The sequence below is a fragment of the Panthera tigris genome, chromosome E2 (genome assembly GCF_018350195.1).
Source record: "Panthera tigris isolate Pti1 chromosome E2, P.tigris_Pti1_mat1.1, whole genome shotgun sequence".
Taxonomy (NCBI): Eukaryota; Metazoa; Chordata; class Mammalia; order Carnivora; family Felidae; genus Panthera; species Panthera tigris.
Genome location: NC_056674.1, coordinates 30183788 through 30205418, shown reverse-complemented (window position 1 = coordinate 30205418; position 21631 = coordinate 30183788). Strand labels below are relative to the sequence as shown.

The 21631-nt window shown below is 46.1% G+C and overlaps 1 protein-coding gene across 2 annotated transcripts in view; it reads left to right on the top strand.

Annotated features, from left to right (window-relative positions):
* Positions 1-4637: 4637 nt before the first annotated feature.
* TOX3 (TOX high mobility group box family member 3) overlaps positions 4638-21631 on the top strand; it is a 106934-nt gene continuing 89940 nt past the window's right edge. For both annotated transcript variants that reach the window (XM_042969246.1, XM_042969245.1), the window contains exon 1: positions 4638-4791. In XM_042969246.1, coding sequence (XP_042825180.1) covers positions 4705-4791 — 87 coding nt within the window. In that variant the 5' untranslated portion in view covers positions 4638-4704. The remainder of the gene's footprint in view (positions 4792-21631) is intronic.

The following is a 21631-nucleotide window of genomic DNA, read 5'->3' as shown; positions in this document are numbered from 1 at the left end:
GTTGATTCTCTGACATGAAACTCCAAATTTCATGGAGATGAGTTATACAGATACTAAGAATCCATGCTGGATAGAAATGCTATGCTTTATGACATGAAGCCAGATTCAGACATAAAACCAAATATAAAATGTTTTACCAATATGATACATTAGCTGTTACTATGGGAATAGGATGAGAAGAAACTCGAGTAGTTCTGGCCTTGTTAATTTCCATTTGGAGCTGCTGTTAATTTGGCTACATTACATATTGCAAACAAGGATCATAATATTTGGATAGGGCTTTTCATGACCAAAACTCAAGAAAATTACACTGTATATAATGTTTAGTGGTATCCTCACCTCATCTGGGCAAGCAATTCACAGAGAGGTTAAATTACTGTTCACAGATTCCGAAAAGCTGGCGTCTCAGTAAGTAAAGATCTTTGGGTATAAAGTTCAGCAGGTTTAATGCAGTCCTCATGGGAACTTTCTTAATGTGGAGACAGATAAAGTAGAGAAATAAAGTTTTTGAGTTCTGTCAAGATGTAAGATAGTTTTCTCATCATGCTCTCTCTGCTTTCATAAAAACAATCTATTTCCACCGAATTCTTCAAGATAAGCTTGTTTATCCTCCTCACCCCACCCCCATTTTTTAAAAGAGATTCTTGGACGATACCTACTGTTCAATTGGAAACATCAAGCTAATAAGACTGACAGTTTTGACCCAAATCATACAGAAACCCGACAGGGATTTTCTTATGCCCAGAAGTTGAATTTTGGCTGTATAACTGATGCTTGTCCTGCCCTCCTAAATCAGTAACTGTTAGCACTGTTCAGCATAAATTCAAAGCATGTTTAAGATACGTTCTTGGAGAAGTTTCTTCAAACTCAAGGCTAACCTAGTACAAAGGAAACCTTTGTGGCATTTCAGAAACAAATGCTGACAGCCTGAAAAAGGTGACACCCTTAAGAATGACAAATAGCATGGCAGTCACAATGGCATTAACGTTTTTAAAAGCCTCATTCTAACGTTTTTAATGGATGCGTTTCAAATCCACTGGAACCCTTAAAATTAGATGGTATTCTGAATGCAATGGAGAGTTCACTCAGATGGGCTCTAAGTGAAACAACATATAATTCTAGTTGTGTTGCGTACAAGAGGTCCAAAACAGCAGGGCGCAGAAGACCCCCCACCCTCCCGCACCCTCAGGTAGTGTGTTCTTATTCACGTGATAGGTCTTGGGTTCCCTCTTCCCGAATCTTCCCTTAACCTGGTTCCCTGGGAATGCTTTTCCACTATTCAAACATCTTCCCCCCCTTTCCCTTTCTCCCTCTCTCCCCTCTTTCCCTTCTCCTTCTCACTTTCCTTGCTTAAATGGATATTAATTTATTGCAAACCACCTAAGCACCAAGCAAGGTCCAAGGGGCTGGGGATACAGCAGTGATCCAGCTCCGGCTCCGCAGAGGCATGTCCTACACCCACCCTTGAGCTTTCTTTTTTACAAATAACCAAGAAGGCGCAGAGCCTGGCATCCCTCCCACTGTATGTGAATTTATCAGATTGCTTCTCTCCATAGCAGTGGTCGTTGTAACAGGACAGGATCTCCAGGCCAGGTGAGTGGATGGGACAGGGCATGTGTACATGTGTGCATATGGAAATGTGCGTGTGCGTGTGGAGTGTGATGGGTCCAAATCATAGCCTCCTTTGGTTTCCACGTGCGTCATCCGGGGATCCTCTCTCTCATTCACAAGTGCCTAAAACAGTGCCCGGCACAGAGTAGGCAAGCAAAATATAGCTGCTGAGTGTCTGGAGACTGTGGGCAAAACCTTGAGGTTGGCAGCCGTCCCGAATGACCTGTTTCTGCGCTAGCGATATTTTTCATTCTAAATGCCTCAACATACATATTTTCAGACTCCTCAGTTTCTCCATCCCCCCCCCCCACCCGCCACTCTTTAATAGAGATCTACACTCGGAAATCAGCTACCTAAATCATCATCATAATAAAATAGTGACTGATGAATATTGTTTCCTTCTCCAAGGCATTTGCATCTTAACAGGGAGGGGGATTTTATGAGGAAAGCCAAGGGCCAAGAGGTGGTATTGGATATGACCCAGCATTCCTAACTCCTGGGAGCCTCCTGGGAGAAGGTTCTCGCTTCACTTTGTAGTGTGTACAGCTCAGGGCTCCATGCAATTCATCAGCCCACATGCAATTCCCATTCTGGCAGCTAGTGGGGTTTCCACTGTGAATATTTGTATTCTTGATGCTCAAGGTCTGATTACAACTTCAGGTTTAGTCTCTGTGTAACTTTGATTATACTTTCCTTCATCCTGTGTAATCAAGCTCAGATTGCTCCAGAGGCACAACAGAACGGGCACAAGGTGAGAAATGGGAGCGTGCAAAGAAACACTCGGCTTCCTGGCCTTTGGGGCTCCTGTTAACAACTACCTGGGAGAAAATAATTTCTTTTTTGGTACCTCAGATCAGCAAGCTGCTCCTCTCCTGCGGCCAGATGCTGCACTATCCGCCATTGTTAAATACTAATAGTGAAACTTAAAAGATGTTCTCTTGCGAGACAACAGGTGGCCACTGCAACCTCCCGCTCTGATTGGTGGAAAGGCCACAGGCGCCCAGTGGCCCAGAGAAAGGGCCTCCACTTCTGCGTTTCAAGAACCTGCTCAATGGGGTGTTGTCCTGATAATATCTCCGCTCGCTGCCAATTTGTGCAACCCGCTGGGCCATTAGGGAGCGCCGCTGGGTTGTCAACGTTAAATGGAGACCCGGGAGAGAGGACCTAAGCTTTTTCGAGAGGGGGGGGGAATTGGAGTCAACCCAGGGACAATGTGAGCGGTTGTTCCTCTCCTGAATACACACCGCTCTCACGGGCAGTATCCAAACACACGTTTCAGCTAAGAGCAAATACACAAACTTTCACCTAATTGACGTTTATTTTTCCTGCTTGGTTCCAGAAAGATAATATTGGGTGAAGGTACATATACAGGTGTCACCAGGCCGGAGTGCCTGCTTTGGAGAACAGAAGAAATGAAAAGCAACCCATCTGATGTTTGAAAAAAAGTTCAGGCCCTGGTCCGGCCAAGTGTGCTCAGGGGAGGAAAGTGTTAGCGAGTGTCCGCTAAAATATTTGAAAATTTCTCCCTTCCGGTTGCAGCAGCAACTAGATAACCAAATTGGGGGGGGGGGGTCGGTGGCACATCTCACCGCCTCTCCCTAACGTTCTCATCTAGCAATAAAGTCACTTCCCTTCGCCAAGGCTGAGGGCCAAACTCTCAAATTAACCCAACGCAGTAAAGGGGGGTGGGGGGATAGGAAGGAGGGAGGGAGAGGGAGAGAGAGATAGCTTAAAGAAAGAGAAAGAAAGAAAGAGGAGGTGGGTGAGTGCAGTCTGAGGAAGTTAATCACCCAGAACCTTTTAGGAAAATGGGGACATTTTCTCTCCGAGAGCAGTGAATGATCCGCCTAGATCCAGTTACTCAAATGCCTTTCGAATACAAACAAGAGCAAAGGAAATACGAAGAGAACCGACACGAGGCTTAACCCGGGAAGCTTCAAGTCTGCCTACCTGTGAAAGGTCAGGCCCCAACACCCCTTCTGGAAAATACCACAGGTGTACATGGATGGGGTCCCGGCTCCCGGCTACCAGGAGGCCCTCCTGCAGGTTAGCTGCCAGGATAGGTGCCTCCAAGCAGAGGACATTCGTGCGGGAAGAAGAGTAGGGTAGACGGGACGGAGGACCCGCACCACGAGGGACTAATGGGGGGGGGGCCGAGGGAAGGAAGCCCATGGAACGAGGGGTGGCAAGGGAGCGGACGGCTTGGGGATGCCGGTGGCAGGAGCCGGGGGCCGAGGGAAGCGGGGCTCGGAGAGGGGGTTGGGAGGGCCACACCGCGCCCCGCGGGCTGGCGGCGGGCCGGCCGAAGCGGCGGAGGAGAGGAGGGGAGCGAGGAGCGCTCCGAGGCATCGGGGACAAAGAGGACCGGAGAGGGAAGGGGGGCGAGGTGGGGAGAAGAGGGGCCCCGGGGAGGGGGAGGCCGCGGCGCGCGCGACGGGCACCGCCGGAGCTGCGCGAGGCGCGGGGCGAGCCGCGAGGGGCCGCGCGGGGCAGGGGCCGCGGCGGGGCGGGGTCGGCGCGCCCGGGGGCGGTCCGGGCCGAGGAGCGCACCGGCGGGGCGGGCGGCGCGCCAGCTGCCCGCGGTGGGAGGGGCGGAGCGGCGGCGGCGCGGGGAGGGGACCGGCGGCGAAGGCAGGAGGGGGAGAAGGAGGGGAGGGGCCGGGCCCCTTGTCTCCGCGGCTCCTCTCCTCAGTCCGCCCGGGGAGGAGGAGGAGGAGCGGGGCCAGCGCCGCCGCCGCCGCCGTCCCAGCCTCGCCCCGCGCACCTGAACTCGCCGCGCCGCCCGGGCCCCCGCGCCGCGCCCCGGGCGCCCGGCCCGCGCGCAGCGCTGCCTCGGTGCCCCGGCGGGGCGCGTCCCCCGGGCCGCCTCCCGCTCTCCCGCGGCTCGCGTGGCCGCGCCTTTGTGTGCGGCGGCCGCGGCTCCCGGGCTCCTCGGGCTCCGGTCGCGGCGCCCCTCCGGCCCCGAGCCCCGCGCGCCGCCCCCGGGCAACCCCGGCCGGGCGCCCCCGACGGTGGATCTAGCGGCTTCGAGGAGGCGGGCACCGGCCCCGGCGAGCCCTAGCCCCGGCCCCTGGCCCCGGGCCCGGCTCCGGCATGGATGTGAGATTCTACCCCGCGGCGGCCGGGGACCCCGCCGGCCTGGACTTCGCGCAGTGTCTGGGGTACTACGGCTACAGCAAGGTGACCGGGCCGGGGCCGGGGGGCGGCGGGGCGGGGGCCACCTCCCCATCCCGGGCGCGCCCCGCGCTCCAGCTCCCCTCGCGCTGCACTTTTCTCTCCCCTCTCCACTCCTTTCCCTTTGCGCCCTCGTCTCTGTCCAACTCTCTCTCTCTACTCTTTCTGCCCCCTTCCCACCCTCCTTTTTGTCCCTCTGCCGGCGCTCCACTCTCTCTCCCCCCACCCCCCTCCAACCCCGCCGACTCTCCTTTGCCTTCCCAAAGAAACCAAGAGCAGCCCAAGGACTGAAAGGGGGGGGGGGGAACACGCTTGTGATTCTTTGTTGTTATTAGTAAACACGATAGCAGCGCCCCGGAGTTGGGGGGGGGGCAACGCCGGAGTCAAGTGATCTCGTGGTCCGACGACCTCGCCGCCCTCACCCCCCACCCCCCAGCCCCTCTTACCTTCCCCGCGCACTAGAGAGCTGGACCCAGGGCAGCTCGGGGAAGGAAAGGAACAAACTTTTGAGCGTGCCCTGGATTGAACGGAGGTGGGGGGGGGCCGCGAAGTGTTGGGACCCCCGCAGGTGGCCTTTGCTGCCCTCTCGCTGGGGCGCTTTGACCGCGGAACGGAGATGCCGGGCCCCTCCCTGGTTAGCGCAAGTGGCTTCTCATCTTTCATTTTTTTGGGAGGGGTAAGTTTTGCATTTCGGGGAGATCAGGGTTGGAGACCTCCACACCACGCCGTGGGTCACCCTACCTCCCGCCCCCCCGCTCTCCCCACCCCCCCTCCCCGGTCCCCCGCGCCAACTTCGAGGACGGAGCGTTTCAGGTGGGCGAAGGTGGGTCTCAGAAGGGCAGCTGGCGCAGCTCGGACCGGCGAGTCGGTGCGGGAGTCACAGCCTTTGGGCCTGGGTGGCGCGGTCTCCCCTTCTCGGTGTTTCCTGAAGCCCCCAGGGCCAAGCTTTGGAGGAAATATCACCCCGAGGGCGATGTTCGGAGACCGAGCAGTGCTCTGGATGGCCTGTGCCTTTTGAATGTGGTTTTTCTTTCTCCTTCCCCCTGCTCCTCCCTCCTCCCCCCTCCCCCTTTCTTTCAAATCGTAGTTTGTTTATGATTGCTTGGATAACAGAGGAGGAAATAAGGAGCCGCTGAAAGAAAGGTGCTATACAAAACTAATGAATAAATAACAGGAAGAGAAGGAATTGTATCAAGAGTGAGGAACAGTTTGCTGTGCCCCGTGGCTGATGGAGGCTCCTGTTCCTTTCTATTTGTTTATACTCCGTTCCCAACTCCAGTGCTGAAGTTTGTGAAAGACCATTGGGGTCTCTCTGCCTCACCCTTGTGTCCTCGTCGTCCAGCCCCGCGCCTGGCACCGCGGGCCTCCCCACGAGTATAGAACGAAGGGACATTATTCAGTGTGCTTTAACCCTTTGGTGGTATTGGGGGGGGGGGGGGTCGTTCATGGTCTCCAAATTCCAAGAGTGGTACGTTGAGCTTTGAAAGGGAAGCAAGGAAAGGCCTATCGCGGTAGCAGGGTTAAGGTTTTACTTTCTGTCCTCGGTTTTGGACTTACTCAGGTTAGTAAATGCTTTAAAAAGTCCCCCTTGTATGCTCAGTGAGGGACTTAGGCAGCCTAATTAAGTATGTCGTGTTTCTGAGAATCCACCTAATTGTTCCGGCGGGGTATTATTTATCTCCTTACAACTTAGCCTGTGTATGCAAGCCTTGGATAACTGGGCATGCTCTTATTTTTGGAAGCCATTACCTTGCTTAATGTAACTTCTTTCTCTGATTTAAGATCAGCAACACTCGAATGACACCAAAATAGAAACCTTTTGTACTAATCCAGTCACTGCAATGCGTGGCAAATCTCTCTGTTCACTGAGATCCCAAGGGTACTTCAAGGGACCAGAGGAAATTGTGGGTGTTTTGTGTGTGTGTCTTTTTTTTTTTTTTTTTGAGAAAAGCTATTTTGAGTCCATTTAAACTGAGTAGTTACTTCAGGGAGAGCATAGAAAGCTTGAAAATCGACATTATTTATTGAGATGCTTGTTCAACTTCGGGAGGAGGATGCAAGTTGGTTTGCTATCATATGTTCTTAATGCAGTTTTTTGCCTGAAATAACCTGGTTTCTTAGTAAATCAGCAATCTGGTGGTCATAAGTGCTGTGTGTACCCGATTTGCGAAAGTTAGACACAGCGCTCCATATTGGTAGAAATCAAATTGTACTTATTTTAAAGGATGTTTGCATTTAATTCCTTGCAGATAAAAATACAATAATCTTTAATTTGAGCCCCAATACTTTATTTTCCTACTCTTAATTTCAGCAGTGAAAAACCCAGTTTTATTCCCTGTAATTTTTCTTTATAGGGAGAATGTAGTAGAAGACGATGTATTAACTTTATGGGTATAAAACAGCAAGTGCTAATTAAGGGTTTATAGCATTTTGTTTCACAGCTAACTTGTGTGTCTGAGTGGTGCTATTCAATATAGGTCTATATTGAACATGTAAAAACTAGCATACAAAGACCTACATTTATTTCACTTGGAAATACCTGCATTTATTAATCTCTTAAGACTTAACTTTTGCTGCTGTGTATTATCATTCTGGATGGGAAATGATGAGTTTCAAAGAAGGCATGTTTCTGCCCTTTCTTGTTTTAACGACCATCTGGGAAACTTTAGAAGAAATACAGAACCCTTTGCTCCAGGCTTAACAAGTGAAAAGTTAGCGCTTATCTTTAAATTTATTTACAAACCGTGAATAATAGGGGTTCATTCATTTCTGTCTTTAACAAATGACCAGAGAGTCCTTTGTATAAATTATATGTGTGTGTATTATCTTTACACTCTGTGAGTATATGGATCCTTTTTAAATGTCAGCGCTCAGAAAGTGTACTGTCTACGGAGAATGGATGAAAGAGTTTTGAGGGTTCAAAAGTCCTTGCAAGTAAGAGAATAACTTCAAATAAAATATAGCCAGGATCATTAAAATCAGTTAATAATTCATGAACCAGCCACTGATGTATAAACTTACAGTCATCTCTGTTTTCTAAGGGCTAATTTCCATTTTAATTTCAAGTGGAAAATCTACTGTTTGAACATTTCTTTTTCTGATGTGGCCAACAAATGAAACTAACACCTACATTTTTAAAAGGGGGAGGGGCCTTATGTTGCTCAAGCGAATTAGCGACCCATTGTCTGTGTATCTAGAATTTTTCTTTTCCTGGGTTCAGTTTGTCTTTTCACCAGCAAGAAGGTAATATGCAACATATCAGTTGGCATGTCATTAGAAGTCTGCTACCCCGAAATAAACTATTATATTTAAGGTGGGCGTGCACAAGGTGAAATCACACAGTGGGTTAATAATGAACTTGGACCAAACTCAATATTTCATAGCTTTTTCTGCATATTCTTAGGTGGGTTTTTTTTTGTTTGTTTTGTTTTTTTGTTTTTTACCAGCCCCCAGTCCTTTCAAAATCTGGCTATTGACTTCTTATCCTATGCAGAATAGTCTTTTGTTGTTTTTACTCCATCAGTCCCAAACCTTGCTTTCTAATTACTATATGTGTTATTGATCATTCTGCTTAATTAAGACATTCTGATGTGAGTGTTTTCACTACACCTCCTTGGATTGGCCTCTACCTTGGCTAGCATGAAGAGTTAGAAGACCTGAAGGGTAGTTTGTCATTTGTCTATCTTCTTCGAGACCATGGTTCAAATTGAGAATACATTGAGAGGAGGATTTGATTGCAGCTCTCCTTAAATTGATACTTTGCACTGGCGTGAGAACTAATGATTTCATTTTAGGGCCTGCTGTATGGGGGTGTTGAATTTTGAGAGCAGGTTGAGAGATTTTTTTCTTTAAACATATTATTTATTGTCAAGTTGGCTAATATATAGTGTATATAGTATGCTCTTGGTTTGGGGGGTAGACTCCTGTGATTCCTCACTTACATACAACACCCAGTGCTCATCCCAACAGATGTTCTCCTCAATGCCCATCACCCATTTTCTCCTCTCCTCTCCTCTCCTCTACAAGTTGAGGGATTTCCATGTGAGGTCTTCAAGCAAGATAATGGGGCGCCTGGGTGGTTCGGTTGGGTGTCTGACTTTGGCTCAGGTCACGACCTTGCAGTCTGTGGGTTCGAACCCCACATCAGGCTCTGTGCTGACAGCTCAGAGCCTGCAGCCTGCTTCAGATTCTGTGTCTCCTCTCTGCCCCTCCCCCACTCACTCACACACTCACGCGTGCTCTCTCTCTCTCTCTCTCTCTCTCACAAATATAATAAACGTTAAAAAATTTTAAAAAAAGATATTGAAGTCACATTGTGAAAGACATGTAAAGTTTTTGTAAGAACCTTGGACAAGGGGTCATAAACTCAAAATGCTCCTCGGGACAGCCAGTTTAACCTACAGAAGATAGGGTTTGTGGTCACATGGAGAGCAGGCCCCATGTAAAGGGGTAGCCTTGTTCAGCATTTGTGGATTGTTGCCATGCCAACATCTGGGCCCAGTGTCTCCACATTTTGCAGTTATTTTTCCAAGAGAATGATAATCTGAGTTTTTATGTAAGATATCTTGAATTCTAAATGTTGGCAGCAAATTCACATATTACTGAAATCCTTATGTGGGACCCTTAAAACATGCCTGTGGCTTGTGTCCCGCTTCTCTGCAGTTTTTGTCTTAGATAAACTCATATGCAGATGAGGTTCAAAAATCAATTTTTAATAAGTCATTTATGGTTTATGGTCAACTATGCAAACAGGTTGGACAGTTCCACTCTCCTGTTCGATCATGCGGACAATTCAGCCGAGTGAGTACAAGAAGTAGAATCTAACCACTTTCAGTGTACTTCTAATTGAATAGTTTGAATTCTATCATTCATTCATTTTAGGTCTCAAGGCAACGGAACAGTTCTAGATCAGGGGCTGGCAGACGGTGGCCCACATGTCACATCTGCCTGTTCTTGTTTGGTTTGTGAGTTAAGAATGGTTTTTATGTTTTTAAATGGCAGAAAAATCAAAAGAAATATTTCATGACTGAAACTTACATGACATTCACATTTGTGTCCATAAATAAAGTTGCAGAACTGGCAGCCCAACTCACTTGTTGACATATTGTCTATGGCTGCTTGAGTGTGTCCGTGTCCAGGTTGAGTAGTTGTAATGTGTAGTATGGTCCCTTTACAGAAACAGTTTGCTGATCCCTGTTCTAGATAATCAGAGCACTTGATGGTACCAGGGTCTTCCTTTGTCCCAAGACTTGGCAGTAGAAGGAAGACGTAGTTAACAAGATGGTATAACTGGAGAGATTACCATTTCAGAGAATGTTTCTCAGAGTGTTTCTAAACCAGTGGGAGTTTAGCCTTAGCTATACTCTAGTCATAGCTGGTGGGAGGAAGCTTGTGAAAGATACTCCAGTTCACCCTTACCTCAGACCAGTTCAATAAGAATCTTTGGGGATGGGAACCAGGTAGCAGTGTTTTTAAAGCTCCCTAGATGATTCCAGTGTGCAGCCATGGCTGAAAGCTTTGTTTTAGGCTAGGGATCCTCCTTTGGAGTAAGTAACCTGCAGGGGCAGTAGTAGAAATGGGTAAAGAAGTTTGTGAATGCTATAAAGTACGTAAGACTTACGACAGATGATTGGCTCTAGGTTGACACTCAGGGCCTTTTCAGAACCCTGGTGGGTCCTAAGCACTGCTGACCTGGCTCCCCTCCACATCATATCAGACGTGAAAATGCTGCATCCACGTCCTGCATTTTATGTTCTATGATGTATTCATATATCATGGCTGAGTTGCTGCTGATTAGTTGACTTATGTTTGCATTTTGTCAGCATCTGTTAGTTTTAATTTTGTAGTGTGTGTGTGTGTTGTGTGGCCAATTAATTTTTTTCCTCACCTTTTAAACATTTTTGTGTGCCCTTGAGAAGCTTATACTTCTAGGTAACCAGTCATTGGTGACTAATAGATAAAATAGTCCAGCTAACACTAAAGTCCATCAACTTACCATTTTGACACCCCACACAGTGGAATGTTGATGAAAACCCTGTGCTCCGTAAAGACTGATACACAGTAAGCCAAAGAAAATTAATTTTAGTTGTTTTAGATGAAGTCAATGGAGGTATGTGGCCACGACATTCAAAGTATGCGTAGCTGTTGTAAGAACTATCTGTTTTGGGTCACAAGCTGTCAGGGGGATGCTGAATCCACTTGTCCACTTGAGGACTTGCTTTATCTCATTTGAACCAATATTTTAAAAAATTCAGGAGCTGTCTGTATCTAAAAATCTTTGCAATATAAATCTGGATTTTCAGCCCTTCCTCCCTTCCTTCCTTCCTTTCCTTCTTTCTTTTAAGAAACAATAAATTTGGCAATCCTGGACCTGTTCCCTTGCAAGGCAACATGTTCCTCTTCCCACTCTAACTTCCTCATATTCTGCCCTTGGTATTCCTCTCAAGTCCCAGGAGGCTTTGGGTTTGAAAACTTCAAGAAGAGATGAAGTTAAACAAGCGACCAATGTGATGCTCAAACCCTAGTGAAGTGAGGTTGCTGTCACTGGAAAAATATTCCTTATGGTATGCAGGGTAGTAGGTGAATGGAGACAGGTAATCTGTGATCATATTATTATAAGCAGTGTTTCTCAAGCTTCAGCATGCACAAGAATCAACCTCAAGAGCTTTTTGTAATACAGACTCTTGGGCTTAGCCCTAGAGATTCTGAATCCTGGGGTCTAGGCTAGGGCTCCCACATGATGCTGATGTCCTATGAGTAGCACAGCACAGAGGGCCTTCCAGTGGTAAGGTAAGAAGTTTGTTCTTTTTGAGAGTTTGTTGGTCACAATGCACTGGGCTACAGGTAACAGAACACCCAACAAACAGTGGCATAAAGCATAAGGACGTTCGTTTACTTACAAAGAAGTCATTAGTTAGGTGGTCTCAGGCTATTTTGGATGAAGGCAATCATGTCTTTAAGAACCCTCTTTTCTTTTTATTCTGCCATTCCTGAAGTTTTAGCAGTCTCCTCAAGGTCACAAGTTGGCTGCTGTAGCTCCAGACATCACATCTTCGCATGATCACATGTAAAATGGGAAGCAAGGTGGTGGTGGGGATGGGAGTGATAGCAAAAGTTTTCTGTACCTCTCTTAACAAGAAGGGATAAGAACTTTTCCAGTAGTTCCATTGCACTCTTGTTTATTGATCAGAAATGGATCGCATGCCCACCCTAAGCCAGTCATTAACAAAAAAGAAGGAGATTGCCGTGATCGGCTTAGATCAGACCCATGTCATCTGGTGGGGGCCAGGCACATTGTCACATGAGCATAGATGATCTTTTATACTCTATTAGCAAGGAAGAAGGCCATTGGAAAGACAATCGGCTTTACTGCTGAGTATATTGTGAGGACTTTGGAGCGGGCCAGTGGTGTGGTTGGAGTTGTAAGTTGTGAAGAAGTATCTGACCTTTTGACTAGATCACTGTAGGGCCTGACAAGAGGTAGGGGGACCAGGGAGGATGCCACTGCCCAATCGAGATAAAGGTGTGTTAGGATTCCAACTAAGGTGATGTGAACATGGATGGGAAAGAGAGGAGGGCACTGAACAGAGCATCTCTCACTTAGAAGGGAGGGAGAGGAGGCAGAGGTGACTCAGAGTTCGAACTTGGGCCTCGGACAAATGGTAGGACCTTGAGCAGAGGCAAAGAGGTCAGAGGAGAAGCTGGTTTCGAAGGAAAGGTAGAGCTGATATGGGCTATTTTGGCGGAATAGCCCCACAGAGATATCAAGTAGGCACTTGGCACCAATGCCCTGGAATTCAAGAGAGAGCTCAGGAGGGCCAAGGGACCCAACTGGGGGGTCTTCCCGTGTGCAATGGAGCCGTAGAAATGAAACTGCCTGCTCCCAGAGCGGGGAGACAGGACTTGCTAGGACACATCCTTGGTTTGAGGTTTCGTTGGTGTGGTGTTTGCAGACTCACCTCCGCAGGCAGCCAGGCAGTGTTTCAGGAAGTAACGTGTGGAAGTCAGAAAACTTGGAAATCCGCTGTGCCATGATCGTGGTGTAAAGGAGTACGTGCGCTCATGTGCATGTGCGCGTGCGTGTATCTGTGTGCGTGTGCACGTATGCTCGTGCTTATGTGCGCAGGCACACATGCATGCATAATGGTTTATCCTTTTGGTCTTAGGAGTTGTTTGGAAAGAAACATTTTTAGATGGTTGCCTATTAAGTGGGGGGGGGGGAGGATGACGTAAAATTTATAGTAACGTAATTTAAAACCGTACGAGCCATATGAATGAAAACATTTCATGTTTTTTTCTTTATGTAAGAGGTGCAATTTCAAGTTGGATTTTATGATGTGTGAGTGAAGTTGTAAGTATCTTGGAGAATCTGTTTAGATTGTGCTTTATAAGGAAGGACAGGATTTTTGCTGAGTATTCTTACAAATAAAATGTATTTGAAGGTGGGTTGAGCTCTTAAAAAAAATAAAAATAAAATAACCACAAAACCCTGTTTAAAATAGAAGTAGAGGCTGGTACTCAAGGTCTGCATGAGCTTCTGATCGGTTATATCTTCACTCCTTGTAGCACCTTATTTTATTTTCTTTGTTTCCTGGGTTTGTATCCTTAATCCCTTCCTTAGGGAGGCCATGTTCTCTTAAATATGTTCTATGCTTGTGTAAAGCACATCAGCCACTGGAAAATGGCCCTTCTTGTATGACTAACGTTCTGTCTTTAATCTTAATTTGATTTTACTTCGTTTATAAAAGAATAATTTGAATGTCTTGATAATCCAGAAGTTAAACAAACTGGCCAATACCAAGAAGTATTTGGATTTCACTCTAAATACACATTTGAATGATATGGATTCCTTCTTTTGGAGAAGATACATTTTGACCTGGGCCTTTCTATTCCAAATGTTGGAAGGTGAATGTGGCCTTTTCTACATTAACTGATTTGGTTATACAGAAGAATTATATTAAATGTGATGGAGGTGAGTTTTTTAATATTTCAAATTGATGGGATGTCAGTGACTGTACCATATTGTGAAAATTTGCAGCAATATTCCATCCAATTTGTAATGAGCAAGGGATTTGACATACTGTAGAATAATAGCAAGTTTTACATTTTCTTTTAAAAATCATCTTGGTACAGGAAGTAGAAGTCCCTAATGTTGATCACCTAGAAAACTTTTCTGGAGTGTGTATGATTGGTTGTAAGTTGATTTTCTTAAAAAAGAAAAAGAAAAAGGTGGGTTAAACTTTACTAGAAATATTGGACACTTAAGCATACTCTGTGGATCTGTCTTGCTTCTCCTTTATGCCTGTGTGTCTTTAATGAGAAACTCAACCCTTATTATTTGGCTTTTATATAAATTCCAATAAAAAATGTTTAATGGAAAAGCAGTTAAAACTGCTGTATTAGCGAAAATGCTTTTGATTGCAAATGGGCAAAAGTCCTTAAACTGAATTAAGTGGAAAAGGGATAGTGAGTTTTGTCTCCGGCATAGTTGGGCCCGGAGTTTCAAGGGATGTTATCAACACTTCCTTACATTTATTTGCCCTGCTCTCATCGGCGTGGCTTTCCTGTCTGTCTCCACTCAGGTGGTGGGAAGGTGTCCGGCAGGAGCTGCAGGGCACATCCGCGCGGCTCAGCCTCCCCAAGAGGGACAGAGTCTCTTTCCTCCTTGTTTCAGAAACTTCTCTGGGTTGTTGGACAGACGTGGGTCCTCTGTGCAGGCCCAATGCCACATACCCATCTCAGGAGCAGGGGTGGATACTGCTGTTGCCATGGAAACCAGGTGGGCAGGTGGGCTGGTGCTTCCCCAGAGGGAGAGCACAGTGCCGATCTCACCGGGTGGGGGAAGTGACGGTGGGTAGGAGAAAAAGTCCGCTTAAACGCTAAAGGAAATGAAGCCTGCCAATTTTGTAGATTTCTGAGGACTTGAGTTGTCCGTGCTTATTATTATTCTTTGTGGAAACCAGAAATAGCCTGTGCTTATTGAGGAGAGAGGAGATATAATAGTTATATATGAGAGCTCATAACTATCGTTTATTAAGTACTACTTGTTAGGGGCTGATGTCAGATGTGGTCCACCTTCAAGAAACCTCTAGTTTGGTAGGGGAGCAGCTGTGTACACATGAGCATTCATGAAATGTGTGTGTGTGTATGTGAGAGAGAGAGAGAGAGAGAGAGGGAGGGAGACTATTTGTATACCTAAGGGAGATACTCTAGGAGGCAAAAGTGTTCCAGGAGCAGACTGGACGAGAGCAATGGTTCCTGAGGCAGCGTGTGGTCAAGTACAAGAGCTCCCAGAGGCTGTCAGGCTTGGAATGGACAAGTAGGAAAAATGGGATGTTAGACAGGCGAGGGCAGGAGAAGGAGTTCCAGGCAGCGCTTCTGCATGAGCGTGGCACCCCAGGAAAGGTTCCCCTGGAGGCCTGTGCAGGATGGTCCCATTGACAATGTAGGGGGACGAGTTCGCATCTGTGTGGGAATTTTCTTCTGGTGGGGGATACGGGTGTGGAGGCCCTAGGGCGTCCAGTGAACGATCTGAGGTTTTACCCAGCAGATACTAGTAAAGTTTGTGTGCATGGATGTGTGCGTGGGTATATACATTTGTGTGTGCGTTTATGGACGTGTTTCTGTGTGTGTGCGCGTGCACACCAGTTTGTGGATGTGTGTGTGTGTGCGTAGGGGAGACTGAATGGAGGAGAGGAGGGTAATGAGAAGATGTTTTGCAGACTCCACCTGAGAATGTTTGAAGGAGAGATTAAAGGGGCACAGAGAGTGATGTAATGATGGGCGGGATGAGTGGTCAGTTGGTGTTGGGATAAAGGCTGGAGATAGAGGGGGATTAGCCTTGAAAGTTGGGTAACCCTTTCTCTGAGTTAATGGGGCAGAAAGAAAAGAGGGCTGAAGATTCAGATACACATTTTAGTGAAATGGTGTGGGAGGGAGGGAGAGAGACAGAGACAGAGCAAGAAGGAGGGAAGGAAGCAGGGAGAAAGGGAGATGAGAATGTGGAGGAGGAAGGGGTGGGGGAGTGGACTGATAGGCCCACGATCCATCACTGCTTGTTTCTACCTCGCTTCTTGCCATTACCCCCCCTCCTCTTGACTTTGTGTGTCTTACCCACAGGAGTGTGGCCTGACCACTTAAAAATATCTGAATATCTCAAATCTCTACACGCCCCCCCCATTCCTCCAGTCACTGTCTCATTACTTTATTCATAGCCTGTATCCCTGTTTGAAAATTTTTAAAAGTTTATTTATTGATTTTGAGAGAGAGAGCATGAGCGGGGGAAGGACAGAGAGAGGAAGAGAGAGAGAGAAACCCAAGCAGGCTCTGTGCCCCCAAGCAGGCTCAGTGGGGAGCCCCATGTGGGTTTTGATTCTGCAAACTGTGAGATCATGACCTGAGCTGAAATCGAGAGTCAGCTGCTTAACCAACTGAGCCATCCAGGCACCCCCCTATTTGAATTTTTTGTTTATTCATTTATTTATGTATTTTCAGTTTACTTCTTTCCACGAGTATCCAAAACTCCGTGAAGGTAGGGACATTTGATGACTGCTACGCCTGGCTTCTAGAACAGTGCTTAAGCACATAAGAGAAAATGCAATAAAGAGTGAACTAGAGATGAGTAAGAATATTGTTGAGTAGATCTGGTTCTAGTTTAATCTGAATAAACCCATGTTGGACCTGTTGTGTGCCAGATACTTGGAGGCAATGCGAATGCAATGGTGACAAGTCAGTTGTCCAGTTCTTAAGGAGCTGGCCTGTGGTTGTGATGATGATCCCTGTTAGATGTTTTTAAGTTTAAGTTTTATTTTAAGTTTTTGGATTTCATGTATTTCATGCACTGCCGGCAGGGAACGGAGCGATGGGTGGTAGGGATGAGGTAGTGAATCTTGTTCAGGCAGGAATAAGAGAAGAGGGGTGGAGAGAAGGGGAATTTGAAATGACTGTTTTCAATCCAAGTATCCAGGCTGGTCAAGGAAGGTCAAGTGGTCAAGGACAGGGAGACTCCGATAAAAGGCAAAGAAGAGTATGTTACTTAGCGTTGGCCAGCAGGAAAAAATAATTTGAGTAGCAGTGGCGTAAATGAGGTAGATGTTCGTCTCTCTTTTCTCTAATGAACTCTAGAGGTAAGTAGTCTAGAGCTGTTACTGGGGCTTTGCAGACAACTGGGAGCCAAGCTACCTCCAACTTTCTTGTAGCCGTTGGCCCTTCAGGCTAGAACTCCAGTCATCATCCCTGGTCCAACCAGGAGGAAGGTGGTCAAGGGAAAAGGGAGGTTTTCAGGACCTGCCATGTGACACTTGCTTGTTTCTCACTGGCCAGGACTGAGACGCATGGCCACATCTATGACTTTAAGGTGTCCAGGAAGTGCAATCTATATTGTGGTTTGCAGTGTGCCCAGCTACGTACTCCATTGCTGTGGAAGAAGGGGATGAGTGGATAGGCAGGAACAATATATGTGTTTTAGCAGGTGCATGGGAGTGAATGATGGGCGAGGTCCAAGAAACCCTTCTGGGATATTTTCACGTTTGAGGTTTTTGCATACCGATTACAGCACTCCATTTTGGTAAACCGTATTCAGTATTTTAGTTTTCATTGCTCTTTGGAAGGTCCCTTTTTGGTGATGCACTGTGATCAGATAACTTTTCAATCCTTTCTTCATTTGGAGGGTTTTATTTGGGGCATGCTTAAAAATCCCCAGTGATTTATGTTCATCTTTGCAGGCACTTGCAAACCCGTATGTCCTGACTTTAATTGATTACCTATATTTCAGGCCCAAATTTCTCTTCTTTTTTTGAAATACCTCTTGAATTTTTATACTGCCATTTCTCAAGTCCTGACTGTTGGTAACAAAAGTTTTGAGTACAGGTCAATCTTCAGTCAACGTTTTTAAACTAGATTTTTTTTTTAACTGATAGTTTTCTTTCTTGATCAAACCCAGCTTACCTCTGACTCCTCACATCCCTGCATCCACTGGACCTCCTTCCCTAGAAACATGAAGTTCTTTATGCTCTTTCCTCCTCATTTCCTCCACTGGCCCATCTTCTTAGCCCTTGACTGTTCTACAGCCTTGGCTACAAGGACATGTCTGCTGTCCTGGGCACCACCAACCCCTTCAGCCCCCTTCCCTTGTGCTGTGCATGTGCATCAGACTTCAGGATATGGCATTTCTCAACTTGAGGGTAACTGAACCCTATGAATGCTGTCGGAGAATACTTGGGCCTTTGGTGTGTCATCTTTTTGTTTATCTGTTGATTCTCTTGGACCTTCTTCACAATGGACAGTCCAGGACTTGTCCAGCTGTAATTCAGCCAACCCTACCCTCATTCTTGGAAGGTAACTCTGATCTTTCAGTTTATGGGGAACATTGATAATTTGCTGTCCTCCCTTGTCTGGAAACCAGTTCTCTCATTTTTCCAGTTCTCTCCCCTGAGAGCAGTTCTTTGGGACGAATCCTTCCAAAGGTGCTTGTCCCTTTCTGACTGCTTTGTATTCTTGGTTTTACAGACAGCTTCCTGATTTGTTCCTTTCTACCTTCCTATGTGCCCACGTATCTTCTGACCCCCACCACGGATTTTCCAGTCTTTAGCTTGTCAAGTGCCACCTCCCTTGTGACAGCTTTTGCTAAGACCTCATTCCATCCACATTAGGATATGGTTCATATTTTTTGTCTAACTCCATTTTTTCCCCTTAGATAAATGTGAAGTGCAGACCACCACAAATGAAAAATCCTATCACTTCCCTTACATAGAAGAAAATCCTGAAAATAAACACAAGGGGAGTAAACACTATTACCAAAAGCGCACTGGAGACCTTGCTTACCTAAGGCTTTGCCCTGTGTTTGTTGAAAGGGACATTTGCAAGTGTGAGGAAGGTGTTGAAGACCCCTTAGCACCAAACTGAGACTTTGTCTTTGATTTTATTTGGGGTGGGAGGAGGGCTTGAAAGGGAATTCAAAGCAGGACTTTCTCAAGATGTAATGAAAGGCTCTTTGGGTTTGTTGTCTTGGTATCTTCTCCTATGTGGGTGCAAGTCCATTGGGCATCTGGATACAATACAGATCCGCAGGGCTGGGGTGAGCCTGAGAATTGGCATTGCTCACATGTTCCCAGGGCATGCTGCTGGCCGCTGGCTGCTGACCACACTCAGAATTGTAGAGTCTGAGAGAAAGGACTGCCTATGTTCACATGTTTGCCTGACTCTGCGGACCCCTGTTATAACACCTCTCTGAACAGTTCCTCAAACAAGAAATCTTGACCTGGGGTTCCATGTCTTTCCCACCCAGGCTGTCCTCAGCACTCTGCAAGTTATTTCCCTCCTTTGTTATATTACCAAAACTATCTTTCCACTTTTCCCCAGGGAGCTCCGCCTTGCCAGATTGGACTCCATTCATTGTCATGCAAGAATATGGAGTGTCTGCTTAGGCCAGATACTGCCCTAAGCCCTGGGGTTACGCTTTGCTGATGACTCCTTGAACTCACCTATTTTTACCCTATCCCTGTTTCTCTAACCTCCAGTGTCCCTGGTTCTCTAATATATCTAATATCATCCCTGCTTCTGATTGCTTTTGCTCTGTCATCTTGTCCACTCTCCCGCCTCTTCCCGGCACTGGGGCTATCCTCCCAAAGCTTGGTTTCTTACTCCTTTGCCTCTGTATTCTTTTCACTTTGTGTGTGGATCTTGTTTTCTGCCTTCAGCTGTTCCCTCTCTGGTACTGTTTGTATCAGTTATCTATTGCTGTGTAACAAACGAAGCTTTGAGGCTTAAAACAAACAAACAGAAACCACATTTCCCTGGTTCTGCAAGTCCACAACATAGGTTGGGTTCCCGTCTGCGTTTGCAGTCAACTGCAGGTTTGACTTAGCTTCTGGACGTTGGCTAGCTCTATCAGGGACCCCTCATTTCTCCTGCACAGACTCTCTCTTCCACCACGCTGAGGCATATGCAAGAGCTGTCCTGGTGGCAGCATTCCGAGGGGGTACACTAGAGCCCTTGAGCCCAGGTGCAGACCTGTCACACTGTTTCTTCTACCACATTCTACTGCCCCAAGCAATTCTCAAGGCCAGCCCAGATTCAAGGGGAAAGGAAAGAATACATTCCATTTCTTCCAGAGAGGAGCTTCAACAATCACACTACAAAGGGGCACAGATACAAGAAGGTGGGAAGAATCGCCTGCCTTTTTGCAGTTTCCCCCAAGGCCCCAAGTCCTCACCCCTACCTTGATCTGCACCTCTCACTTTCTAGATGGCGGGCAGCTCTGTGCAGGAGGCTAACCCCTTCATGGTCTGCTGTCAGTTCAAGTTCAAAATGAGCCCTATGGCAACCTGCTTTCCTTCTACATCCAAAGCTCGTCTTCAGGTTCTTGCCATTTCTCTCAGTGCCCCCGTGATTTCCAGGTACAAAAAAATTAATTTTTAGGGGTGCTTGGGTGGCTCTGTTGGTTAAGCATCAGACTTCGGCTCAGGTCGTGATCTCACGATTCGTGAGTTCAAGCCCCGCATCAGGCTCTGTGCTGACAAAGCTCTGTCTTTGAAAAATGAATAAACATTAAAAAAAATTAATTTCGATTACTTGTCCCCTTTCTTTCCCTTAGTGCAGTGAGTCTTTTTATTGGTTTTATTTTGCCTTCTAATGATCTCTTTTGTGTCTGTCTCTCTTCTTCCATGGATCCCGGTTTAAGCTTCTGCTAGAACCACGGGGTCCTCACTGACTCTCTGTACTCTGGATTTCTTGTATCTCCACTTGAATCTATGCCCCAATTCTGCTTTAATCCTTAGGAGGATGTCAGTCTAAGCTATCATTCCCCTTCCAAAAACACCCCCAGTTGCTTGTCTTTGTTCATGGCAGTGCTTTCCCAGACTTTACCACCTTCATTTAGGCCATATCTATTCACCATCGATATTACTCTTTATTTCAATTTTTTTACATTACTCATTTTGAAATTTATACCACTGTTGCCTAAGGCAACCTTGTATGGCTCACAATATATGAAAATTACCCATATAATAAATGCATAACTATTAAGATTTTATAAATTTAGTTATATATTAATTAAATTAGCCCAGCATGCATAATATTGAGAGAATTGGCCTACAGGATAAGTTGCAGTGTCTCCAATTTGACATTGAGGACCCTTCATATCTAATACTAAAGTTACCTCATTAAGGAAAAATGAAATTCTTTAGAAAAAAGCTAGTGAATTTTCTTAAATTTTAGAGTTCTGCTGAAGGTCATTGTAATGGTTATAGATCAGCACCACAAAGTAGGATTGCCTGCCTTAATTTTTGCATAGTGCTAAACATATTAGTTGTTTTGAAAATATTAATTTGAAGTAGTTATTTTCCCTGCCCCTCAAAGCCCAATTGTTCAAAATAAATAACTTTCTTTGTGGCATAATAGCCTTGCTCTGTCTTCATTAATTTATCAAATGTCCTCTTCAATCTTGGCTTTGGCCTAACAGGTTTCTAACTACCAGTGGGCTAAAATCGTATACCACATATTCCCTTTTTGTATAGCTTCTCTCAACTTTAGATTCCTAGAAAACACTGTACTTATGATATATACTGCTTTGATAATCTGGATTTCTCTTTGTAATTAGGCACTTTGAAAATACTGGCACTTAAGCAGGTGTATAATGGTGGGTTACAGTTACCATTCCCCTCCCTCCACATTTCTTGTCTACATGGGAGACACTTGTGGAAGGTTCAAGGCAGAAACCAAGGGAAGTCCGAGTTCAGTTAAAGGAAATTCTGATAGACTAATAAGAAAAGTACAAATAGTGACAACAGAAGACAAGAAGAGTGACAATGGATGAGAACGATCTAGAAGATTCTTACGTAAGGGTGAG